The sequence below is a fragment of the Zootoca vivipara genome, chromosome 7 (genome assembly GCF_965207765.1).
Source record: "Zootoca vivipara chromosome 7, rZooViv2.hap1.1, whole genome shotgun sequence".
NCBI lineage: Eukaryota > Metazoa > Chordata > Lepidosauria > Squamata > Lacertidae > Zootoca > Zootoca vivipara.
This window is the reverse complement of record NC_142590.1, coordinates 83,636,275-83,648,725: the sequence shown is the minus strand read 5'-3', so window position 1 is coordinate 83,648,725 and position 12,451 is coordinate 83,636,275. Positions and strand designations below refer to the sequence as shown.

At 45.5% G+C, this 12,451-nt stretch overlaps 1 protein-coding gene across 1 annotated transcript in view; it reads right to left on the bottom strand.

Moving 5' to 3' along the window:
• PHACTR3 (phosphatase and actin regulator 3) overlaps positions 1-12,451 on the bottom strand; it is a 195,768-nt gene that overhangs the window by 74,648 nt on the left and 108,669 nt on the right. Inside the window, exons 5-8 of the mRNA XM_088674701.1 lie at positions 10,807-11,013; positions 6,917-7,079; positions 4,158-4,405; positions 62-215 (exon numbers count right to left, since the gene is read on the bottom strand). Coding sequence (XP_088530827.1) covers positions 62-215; positions 4,158-4,405; positions 6,917-7,079; positions 10,807-11,013 — 772 coding nt within the window. The remainder of the gene's footprint in view (positions 1-61; positions 216-4,157; positions 4,406-6,916; positions 7,080-10,806; positions 11,014-12,451) is intronic.

Sequence of the window (12,451 nt, the reverse complement as noted above, 5' to 3'; positions counted from 1 at the left end):
CATACTGGTAAACATGGAAGCACGGAAGCCTCAACAGGGCTTTACGCTCTACAGGACTTACTTGGAAAGTTTCATTTCAATTTGCTGCCGGATCTCCTGTCTCTCTTCGTCAGTCCTCCTGGGGAAAATGTTCCTATCTTCCAGCTCCTGTTTGCTTGGCCTGTTCCGCAACTTCACTGCCAGCAACTCTTTCTTGCATTTTCTTGGCAAAGTACCTGGAGCATACATAGAAAAAGAATGAGAACGTGTCAGACAGGCTGTTGCTAAAATAGGCAAAGGGACATCACTTATTGGATCAGGTTTTTCTCATGAATCAGAAGTGCAAGATCGGCAGGGATCGTCTGCGAGCAGAACGTGGGGCCTTCCCTTAGAAGGAGGGCAGTGACTGAACAGGAAGGACCAAGGGGGAACAGCAGGGAGGAAACTAGTGCAACCACGTGTGGTGATGATTTTTCACTTGGCCCAATCCATCTCTGCATTTCTTGTGTCTACTCTGTGTAAGCCATTTAGCAAATAAAATGAGCTCATGTGAACTGTTACAACTGTCTTATCAATGCTTTGTCACATGCATTGTATTTAATTTTATTCCAGCAGTCGGTCCTGGAGAGGAGTCACAAAATGCAATGATCATATTGTGGTTATGATTTGATAGGTAGAAGATTGGCTGCAGCAGACGGAGAGAAAGAGAGAGAGAAAACAACTCGATAGAAAAAGGGGTGGGAAGTTGACAAAAATAAGAGAAAAGACAAGATTGTATTATGGTTGTGTATTTCAAAAATGTTGAAATGTAATAAGATATAACTGGAGAGGCTTCACAAAATGTGAAATTTTGGGGGGTCAAATAAAGCATTTTCAGTACACCATTGAGATCTCCTCTCTCTTCTTCCTGAGTGGGAAGAGTGTCAGGTGATTGACCCACCCATGTGGTTCCATTTTCCAAATATTAATGATGCCTATATCTGAAAAAAAAATCAATGCAAAGGGACATCTGCACTGTTGCAGCAACACATAAGCCCCGTTCACACATAATGCTAAGCCATAGTTAATGGTTGACGCTGAGGCATCTTGCAGACAATCACTCAATCTTGGGATTGCTACATTACAGCATAATTTCTCTCACTGCCACACTATTGAATTCTGGCTCTGTAACATTTGGGTAGTGGTAGCCTGTAACTATAGCTAAGGAGGAAGTCCAGGTTCACATATTATTGTAAGCTATGGTTAAAGCTAACCAAGGTTTATAAACCAACAACACACCTTGGTTAACTAGCATGTTCTAACTGTGGTTTATAAACCATAGTTGAGTCACAGGGCAGGGTTTGGATGATCAGGTTTAACTGTGGTTAACTGAACTGTGGCTAATAAAGAGGAAATTGTGGCTATTGTAGCTTATTTCCAAACCTACAGAACTTTGATATGTATTGAATTGTGTTTCTGTTTATATAATAATATTAATGGTGCAATAGGTCAGTGTTGTTAACCAGAAGGTTGTTGTTCGAGCCCACCTAGGGACAGCTATGGGCAGGATTACTGCATTGCAGGGGGTTGGACTAGATGGCCCTCATAGTCTATTAATACGTTTACTCAAACACCGTATGCAAACCACCATTCTTTTTTTGAAAAATAAAACAGAGAAGCAGCCAAATGCTTTTGCTTTGTTTTCAAATTGCATCTCTGTTCACCGCCCTGGGCTCCCTGGAGAGGAAGAGAAGAATTTAAATTCAACAAGCAAACATGCTAAGAGATTCCTCCCACGGAAGATCTGGGTAGCGGCAGCGGCGGCGGCGGGGGGGGGGGGGGAACCACATGAAGTCTCCAGCATCATTGCCCCACCTGTTGAAATGGCAGTGAAAGCTCTTTTCCAACCAATGTCCAATGAATGCTGCACCACCCAGTGTCCAGAACGAAAAGTACATCTTGCACAGAGAACAAACATGCACAGGGAAGGCTGTGATCCATCTAGGCCCTGTGGGGATATCATAATCTTCTTTCTCGCCCCTTTGGTTTAATTAATGAATCCCTAGGCCTCTTAGCTATGATAATCACCATGGGGTCTGCCAAGTGTTCTATGAGCAGGAAGTCTAGTAGATAATTCACATTCACCATTTAATTAAAACCCTTCTCATCTACACAACACCAACTTCCCCATGCCACAGTTTTGCAGGGGGTCGCAGAATATCCACAAACAGTTAGCAGATTTGTTCACAGTTCAGAATTGTTCACTGATTAGTGTGTGTCTTCTTAAGATATGTTGGGACCTAGCTAGGGATGCATACAGAGGTGCTCAGATCGAGACCTGGAGTCCGGGTTCTTCCGAAATATCAGAGAGGCATTTGGAGACACGGTGGGTGGAATGGGAGAGAGGGAGGGAGGGAAATAAAATGTTCTGGGGTTAAGTCCTAGAGCTTAACATCTTGCTCTGGAGTGATTACCAGAAGTAACAGACCTGCAATCAGTGGCGAAAAGTCATTTTAGAATACTGCAAGGGGAAAATGGAGTTGTCAGTCTGGAAGTGACAGCCGACAGTTGAAGAGGGTTATAATAGAGAGCGGGAGGATGGAAGATGGAAGGTCAGGGCTTAGATAATGATAGGTGTTTATGTTAAAGGAAAAGTGATAGCAGCTGAAATGGTTACAGTAAAAACTCCAGAAATGGTTAGTGGTGCTGGCGGCCATCTTTCTCAAAAGACAATGGAGTGCGCCTCCTGGGGAAAAGTCAAATTGCTGGAGAATCACAGCACCTGCTGTGTTTGCAGAGACATAACTGCTGCCTCCTGTGTTGCTTTTGTTGTGTTAGCAGCAACGAAGTGACCTCTCCAGGGTGCAAGCCTGGGCAGCGTGTATAGAGGTCCTGGGCTCCCCAGATGACAAGACCCGACCCCACTCTCAGCCTCACTGGTGTGGTCCAAAGGAAAGCAGAGCAATATGAATGGCACTAGCTTGGCTGCAGGAGTTGCTGGAAGGAGGCATACAAGATCCATTCAACTGTCTTAGAGACTCATTAAAAGGGCCTGGGAGAAGACATATAAAGATTGGAAAGGATTGTGGGAAATGATTGTTGTTATAAAAAAATTGAAACTATGATATTGAGATGTACTGGTTTTGCTGGACTTATTGAACAAAAGCCAGGCCAAGACCTGATAGCTCATATAGAAGGAAGAAGCCTCTGCCAAAGAAGATAAAGAAGATTGGCAAAATAAACTATTGAACTATGCAGGATAAATAGGTCAACTTGAAACCCAAGAAAGAGAGGACTTTGAATTTTTTAAAAAGGGACAAATGTTTAATGCATATCCTTTAAGCTTTGAGTATAGTTTCAATTCTAAAGCTCATTTTGCTGATACAAAGTTTGGTGGTGTTTTGCATTTTGATGTTTTGTGTGTGTGTTCTTCCTTTAAAATAAATTTATGTGCTGCTGCTGCTACTGTTTTAAAAAATAACCCCCACAAGCTAGTTAAAGTATCATCTTAACCTCTCACATTTGTTCTTTAACAAAGGACCTTAGAAGAAGTCACGATGAATGTGAGACTGCATTACTCAGCAGTGCAGTTACAAGAAGAGTTGGAGCGGCAGCAGCTAAACACAGGCAGAGACAGAGAGAGAGTTGGCGGGGAGGTCAACGAAATGCCCTTCCTGGATCTGCTGCTGGGCAAAAGTGGCAGTAGCTAAGTGAGGTGCTGCTGACCATTCTGCTGCAGGAATTATCAACTTGGGCACTGGAATCACCAAGGGAGAGCACCAATAGGAGAGTGGCATGGGTTCAATCTGACATCTCCAGGTAGGGCGGGGAATGTCCTCTGCATGAAGCCACAGAGAGCTGCAGCCTGATTTAGTAGAAGGCGGCTTCCAAGGAACCTAAGGAGCAAACTAGGAAATATTGTCCCAGAAGGGTGAAGGTGAGCCCAGCATCAAACTCTGAAATGAAAGGTGAGGTGCAGAAGAGCAACATGGAGATGCAAAGAGAATGGACTCTAACAGAATGGGACAGAAACTGACGGAGGTGGGTAGGTAAAGGGAAGAGCTGGCAGATTTGAAAAGGAGGCCAATATTGCCTTCATGACCTTGAGCAGCAACGTAATGCACATGTATAAAGGAACAAAACCAGTGGATCAGTCCTTCAGAATTGCTCATAAAGGCTCACAAAGTGACTTTGCTTACCGGAAATGATGGAGTCATTCAAAACCTCTTCATCCTGATAGAAAACAGAGTCGTCCGTGATTTCAGAGTTCATGATCAGGTTCTCTTTGTTCTCATCCGACTCCTTGACGGAATTCCGCTTGTTCTCCGGGTCGCTGTTGTAGCTCACCGAACTTTCCTTCTCTTTGCTGTGATCAACGCTGCACGTTCTGGATGGGCGGATGTCCATTCGCTTCTTGGGAGAACCTTTGTTTTCTCTTCCCTGAAAGCTGGGGGGTTGAAATGCAGATAACATGGATTTTCTTTTTTAGGGTTGTTGTCCCCCCCCCCCATCTTAGCACCACAGGAAGGGAATCAATGTTTCAAGCTTGTTGCCTCGAGCACTTTGCTCTGCAGAGGGTTGTGAAAGAGCTGCGGTGGGATTACAATGTCTATGACAGGGAAGCCAAGAACTCAATATCTGTCACAAGGGGAAGGCACAAGAGGCCAGTGACTGACACCTTGTTTTGAAATATGTTAATGTGGGGTGCCGGGTTGACCTTTTCAAAGAAGGCAGTGTGTGCTTCTAGTGGTGGAAGACTAGAGTTCAAAAGAAACATCTCCATTAGGGCAATTGGGTGCTTTACGAAAGATTTAAAAAGTATGCAAGGGAAGCACATCATTATTGACCCTGAATAAGTTGTGGCCTTTTTGGACATTTACCAGGAATGGGTTCCATTCCTGACCATCCCTTCCACCACACATCTAAAATACTCTTTGGCATGGACAAAATACATCAATCTTTTCGAGCATAATAGACCAATTTGCACCCAGTCCTCCTCTTCCTCCTCTAGTTTACTTAGAGCACCATTCAGATCTCTGCGTATACAGGCCTCCATACAGAGAATCCCACATGGCATCAAATCCATGGTGATGTGCGCCTTCTCTTCCCTCATAAGAATTGGACTGCCATTTGGTAAGCATTTCGATCATCCTTTGTCATGGTCCTGGGGCTATTAGAACCCAGTAATACAAAGAAGTTCTCTGCAAATGGGAAAGGTCCATAGTGAGGTCCAGGGTGGATTCACCGTAAGGGTGGAAGAGCACTTTGGTTCACTTTTTAACGTGAACCTACCCAGTTTGTACTTCCTGAACTTCAGGGCTGCCTCTGAACAGACTGTTCGGAAACTTCAGGTCATACAGAAGACAGCAGCCAGGTTGCTCACCAGGGCAAGATGGTTTAAGAATATTACACTGATCCTGGCCCGACTGCACTGGCTGCCAATTCGTTTCCAGGCTCAATGCAAAGTGTTGACCTATAAAACCTTAAACAGCTCAGGACTGCAGAACCTCAAGGACGACATCTCTCCATATGAACGTACCTGGACCTTGAAATCATCTTCTGAGGCCCTTCTTTGTGTGTCCCCTCCGTGAGAGGTCCGGAGGGTAGCAACACAAGAAGGGGTCTTTTCTGCAGTGGCTCCGCATTTGTGGAATGCTCTCCCTGGAAAGGCTCACCTGCTGCCTTCATTATACACTTTTAGGCGTCAGGCAAAAACGTTCTTCTTTAATCAGGCCTTTGGATCATTGACATACTACTACTAATAATAATAATAATTAATAATAATAATTTATTATTTATACCCCACCCATCTGGCCGGGTCTCCCCCGCCACTCTGGGCGGCTTCCAACACACATCAAAATACATTAAAATATCACAGACTAAAAACTTTCCTAAACAGGGCTGCCTTTAGGTATTTTCTAAATGCCAGGTAGTTGTTTATCTCTCTGACCTCTGATGGGAGGGCGTTCCACAGGGCGGGTGCCACTACCAAGAAGGCCCTCTGCCTGGTTCCCTGTAGCTTTGCTTCTCACAGTGAGGGAACCGCCAGAAGGTCCTCGGTGCTGGATCTCAGTGTCCGGGCTGAACGATGGGGGTGGAGATGCTCCTTCAGGTATACAGGACCGAGGCCGTTTAGGGCTTTAAAGGTCAGCACCAACACTTTGAATTGTGCTCGGAAACGTACTGGGAGCCAATGTAGATCTCTCAGGACTGGTGTTATGTGGTCCCAGCGGCCGCTCCCAGTCACCAGTCTGGCTGCTGCATTCTGGATTAATTGCAGTTTCCGGGTCACCTTCAAAAGTAGCCCCACGTAGAGCGCATTGCAGTATTCCAAGCAGGAGATAACCAGAGCATGCATTACTCTGGTGAGGCAGTCTGCGGACAGGTAGGGTCTCAGCCTGCATACCAGATGGAGCTGGTAGACAGTCGCCCTGGACACAGAATTAACCTGCACCTCCAAGGACAGCTGTGAGTCCAAAATGACTCCCAGGCTGCGCACCTGGTCCCTTAGGGGCACAGTTATCCCATTCAGGACCAGGGAGTCCCCCACACCCGCCCGCTCCCTGTCCCCCACAAACAGTACTTCAGTCTGACATACAATACCCTTTTAAAATGTTCTTGTTTTTATTATATATTTTATGGTTTTATCTTGTGGTTTTATCTTGTGAACCACCCTGAGACCTGCGGATACAGGGCGGTATCCAAACAAATAATAATAATAATAATAATAATAATAATAATAATAATAATAATAATAAATGTATCAAAATGCAGCTAGCCTTCACACTTTCCCCAGAGCCAATGAAGCTACTTGGAGTAGACCCGCTGGAATAAATGAAGCGAAGGTGGCCATGTCCATTAATGTCAATGGGTCAACTCTGAGCAAGACTAGCCCTTGAAAAGTTGAGGAACAGGGAGAAATGGAAATGGTGTGTCCTGTAACCTTCCAGAATCTTACCTATCCTGCCGGTGTTTGGTGGCCAAAGCTCTGTGAAGTTCCTCGATGACTCGGCTGGGAGGTAAAGGCAGGTGGACGGCACCAAGGTGAGGGGAGCCATTTGGCGTTCTGAGGTGGGGCTCGGAGATTTTCTGGCCTGAGGGCTGGAAGGGAGCAGCTTGTCCTGAGATTTGGGAGGAACCAACAATTACATAATTCTTCAAGACAGTGGCTGGAGGGGATTTCAAGGCTGGCTCATCTACTTCACTTCCTGCTGCTGGAAACAAAACCACAAAGGGGCATTAATGGCTGCATGCCATGGAGGAGCCCCCCCCCCCCACTGGAGCCACACCGAGCAGCCTTCCCCAATGTGGGTGTCCTCCAAACGCCGTTCAACTGCAGTTCCCATCATCCTTGCCCATGCATGCTGGGATTGCAGGGAGGTTGTCATCCGAGAATATCTAGAGGGCACCCTTGTGAGGAAGGCTGATCTGTGCAGGATCAGCTGTGCAAACTGCTGGCGGACTGCAGATTAAGCCTTTTAGCAGTCCTCTTTCAGGGAAGGAAAGCTCTGATCCTGAACCTCCACTTGTGGAATATCACCAGGAGAAGAAAAGGCTAAGGGGCAAACCCTACCCGAATCAAGAATGGTTGGGTGGCACCTTGTACGCCTCCTTCTGGAAACTCCTGCAGCCAAGCAGGTGCCATACATATTGCTCTGCTCTCTTAGGACCACATCAACAAGGCCAAGAGGTGAGGGTCTTGTTGTCTGGGCAGCCCAGGACCTCCATACACACTGCCCAGGCTTGTGCCTGGGGAGGTCACTGACTTCGGTGCTGCTAACACAGTGGTTTGACTTCACCCCCGGAGGCACACTCCATTGTCTCTCGAGACAGACAGGTGCCAACATCAACAAGCTACTCATTCTGTGGTTTTAACTTTATGTGCTGAAGCTATTACTAGTCAGCCAGCTGTGCTTCAGGGAAACTTAACTGCCATAACTGGTCCTTGAAGAACACTTTTCTTTTTCCTTTTTTCAGTTTTATAATAATTTTTTATTAATTTTCACAAAATGACAACAACACACAAAACACATAGAAAGTACAACAAAATAGAAAAATAGAAAAAAGACAAAAAACAAAAAACAGAAAACAAAAATATTCCCTTTTCAAGTCCCATTGTCTATTAGGACCCCCTCAGGTTCCCTTCCACTGCCGTTCACTAACAATTACATTTTAGCAATTTCTAAACATTTCCTGAAGAACACTTTTCTGACTGCCAAGGTCTGAACTTGAAGTGGGGTGGGAAACCAGCCTTTGGAGCTGCATGGATTATGCACTGGGATTTCACCCACGGACGGACCTTGGTTGGTGATTTCCCAATGAAGCGCATTTCCATTAAAAACAAAAACAAACCCACACACAGTTTATAAAAAGAACCACTGAAATAATTGCTGCAATAGACTTGACTTCAGCTACTGCTGATGACTTAACGCCACCCAGTGGCACAAGCATGGATTTAAATCCAAAGGCTCCCAAACTGGAAGGCGTGCTGTGGATGGGAAAGAAATAAGAACCATCCCCTAATGTGGATTTTACTTTTCAAGTACAGTGATACCTCTGGTTAAGAACTTAATTCATTCCGGAGCTCTGTTCTTAACCTGAAACCATACTTAACCCGAGGAACTACTTCCGGGTTAGCAGAGTCTGTAACCTGAAGCGTTTGTAACCTGAAGCGTTTGTAACCCGAGGTACCACTGTATCTTAAAATGGCTGAAGGTGGAGGTTGAGTGAACCATGCACCCTTATTACAGTGCTGGCTCGTGACAATTGGGACCATCAGAAAAGCTATCCCATCCTTCAAGGTGCTTTGTTTACTCTGGGTCCCTTCCTTGTAGCTTAAGGCAGAGGTGGCTAAACCAGGTGTTGTTGGACTCTACCTTACATGTATGGCCAATTGTCAAGAATGATGGGAGCTGTAAAGGTAAAGGTAAAGGTCCCCCTGACCGGTAGGTCCAGTCGCGGATGACTCTGGGGTTGTGGCGCTCATCTCGCTCTATAGGCTGAGGGAGCCGGCGTTTGTCCGCAGACAGCTTCCAGCTCATGTGGCCAGCTCATGACTAAGCCGCTTCTGGCGAACCAGAGCAGCGCATGGAAACGCCGTATACCTTCCCACTGTAGCGGTACCTATTTATCTACTTGCACTTTGACGTGCTTTTGAACTGCTGGTTGGCAGGAGCTGGGACCGAACAATGGGAGCTCACCCCATCGCAGGGATTTGAACCACCAACCTTCTAATCGGCAAGCCCTAGGCTCTGTGGTTTAAACCACAGCACCACCCGTCCAACCATTTGGAGAGCCACAGGTTAGCCACACTTGCCTTCAGGGATGTGGCAACTCCTATGGCTTGTAGGGCTGGGCGATATCTGGTTTTCAACATCGCAATATATCACAATGTCTGAAATTAGAAAGGAGCTATGTAGAGACATTGGCTGGCTTCACAGTTTTCCCCACATTGTGACTTTTGCACAGTGCGCGCGCGCACACACACACACACACAGCATGATTCACGATATATTCCCTGGTCAAAAATTATGAAACTGGTACCATGATATGGACTTGGACAGTTTTGGATAATATATCGCCCAGCCCTAATGGCTTCATTCACCCCCTTTTACTTTATGCTTCCTGTTCTTCAAATTCAAATGAGAATGAACAGCTTCAGCTGAGCATCTATCAACCTTGGTGAAACCAGTGAAACCAGCATTAACAGAGCTGCAGGGTACCATCTCCATCATCTCCACCATTATTTATGTACAAGAAATATGGCCATAGAACTGATGAGCTCTGATTTGAGTACATTTCCCTCCTCAAAGATTGTTTATTTAACTTCTGCAAAAGTTGGGGTTCCCACAAGAGTGCTAATCTCCCCCTCTTGTTCCTCATTAGCCCCATTTTGGGTATCCAGTTGTCATAAAACCAAGCTCACTAATATTTGTTAAACTTGTTTTAAAAAATTCTGGATTTTGTCAATAATTTTAATGTATTTTAAAAATATTTGATGTGAACAGGGCCTTTACGATTACATTCGGGACTGAAATTCACTTTTGCATTATGAATATCCCATCTGAATTCAAAGCTGGCAACACAAAATATTTCCTTCTATATTTCTTGATCATTTTGATCTTGGCAGGCATCAGACACGAAATGTCAACCATTGCCAAGAGTCAGATACCACAAATTTTTGCTTCTTACCTATTAAATGCTGGAAAACACAGAATCCCACGACATGTGAACTTTCACATGTGAACTTTCACCACTCCTACAAATTATAAGAAGGAGTTGGGTGGAATCCCATCATTTTTATACAGGCTGAGCCTCCATCTCATGGATCGGAAGAGCAGTTTTCTCCTCCATCACCACCAGACCTTCTGGCCTCCATTCTTTTTCACTGAATATCAACCTATCAGATTGCAGGACAATTTGGGAGCAGAACTACTGATCAGGAAAGACATGAAGTTTCTACATAGCTGCCAAGTTTTCCCTTTTCTCACGAGGAAGCCTATTCAGCATAAGGGAATTTCCCTTTAAAAAAGGGAGAACTTGGCAGCTATGAGTTTCTACCAAACATGTCATTTCCACAACTCTGCAGTGCTACTACAATGGCTCTTGTGTTCTGAAGTCATATTGAATACCCCTCATAATTTTGGAGTTCTGCCTTTTAAGGGAAGGGTTGCACCTCAGTTTTAGAGCACATGCTTTGCATTTTCAGGTTCTTCACCCCCTGTATCCCCAAGTAGTGCTCCAGGAAACCCTGGAGAGCTGCTGCTAGCCAGTGTTCACATTATACAGCTAGAATGGTCTGGCAACTTCCTATTTTGGCCCTAAAGACAAGTCCTGAATGAGGCTCACCTGGTACAATCTTCGAGACTTTGGAGACAGTCTTAGGTGGTGGAACTGGAAGTGATGGAGGAGGGCTGGGGAGCTGAGCTGAGTTCCTTTCCATCTGCTTCTGGGGCGATTCCGTAGATTCCGAAAGAAGTAAGGCTTGTGGATTCTCTTCAGAGGCTGGCAGGCTGGCATTTTCACGTTCATCTGAGGAAGCTGGTGTCTTCTTGGCTGAGGAGACAGGATCAGAGGTGGCAGGATTTGTGGGACATCAAATTAAGATGGATGGCAGTGCACAGGGAGGGACAGACGAGAGGGAGGGCAAGGGATACAGAAGCTGCCTTGCACATGTAAACAATGGACATGGTCAATCATGGCTAGGAAGCCAAGAGGACTGCTGAAAATGACAAGTAGCTGGGCTGACTGAAAGAAAACAATTGCATACTGTGTTGGAAAGCAAGAGTCTCAAACGGCTTTTCTTTACAACACACACAAAGATGCACACATGCAAAATGCACAGAAGGTCTAAATAATTTTTGACAGCTGGGAAGGTTTGCTTTTGTGAACGGCACTTGAATATTTCGTAAAACATAATACAGCGCATAAGGCTTCCGTAACTTGGTGCCCTCTGGATGTCCTCCAACTACAGCTCCCATCAGCCCCAGCTATCATGACCAATGGCCATGGATGATAGGTGTTGTAGTACAACAACACTGGCAAAGCACCATTTTGGGGGAGGCTGCTGTACAGAAATGCTTTGTGTACTGAACTGGCGGCTGGTTGTGATTATGGATTGGATGAGAGCCAATAAACTGAAATTTATTCAAGACAAGACTGGGATTCTGGCTAAATATCAGGAAGAAGTTTCTGACATTACTGTTTGACAGTGCAACGGACTCCCTCAGGAGGTGGTGGACTCTCCTTCCTTGGAGGTTTTTAAGCAGAGGTTGGGTGGCCACTTGTCACGGATGCTTTAGCTGAGATCCCTGCATTGCAGGGGGCTGGGCTTCGGGTCATCTGCAAATCTCTGATTCTACGCTGTTAGTTCTATGCTCTTATGGTTGGCTGAGTTGCGTGCAACCTGTTCTAGGTGGGTTTGCAGTTTGAGGTGGTCTCTGTGGCATGCCTTCCACTGCCTTAGCTGGTGGCCCCATTATGACCCTTTCTGGCAGGGCTAACCTGGCTACAGTAATCTATGCTCTGGTGACCTCAAGATTAAATTCCTGCCCTGCACTTTGCCTGGGACTGCCCTTGAAGACAGTTTGGAAACTGCAGCTAGTCCAGACTGTGGCCACCTGATGCCAACAGGCTGAAAATGACACTGGTTCTGGGCTGATTTAAACCCATAAAGGCCTTTACAGCTCAAAGACCCCAATATCTTTACGAGTGTTTCCTCCAACCTGCCCAGACCCTTCAATCTTCATCTGAGACTTTCCTCAGTTCAGAAGGTGGCAACAAGGGAGAGGGCCTTTTTGCTTATGACTCCCTGTCGTATTAGATGGAGCTGTTCTTGCTGCTGATGTTTCGAGTGCTCCTTTATGGGTTACTGAAACTGATTTTATTGCAAGATACTGTTTTGAAATTGGTGGGGGTGGGAGAGGGAAACCTCTTACACCTTTAATGAAGCACTGAGGCTTTGAACTTGTTTGCATAAATATTTTTTTTAAAA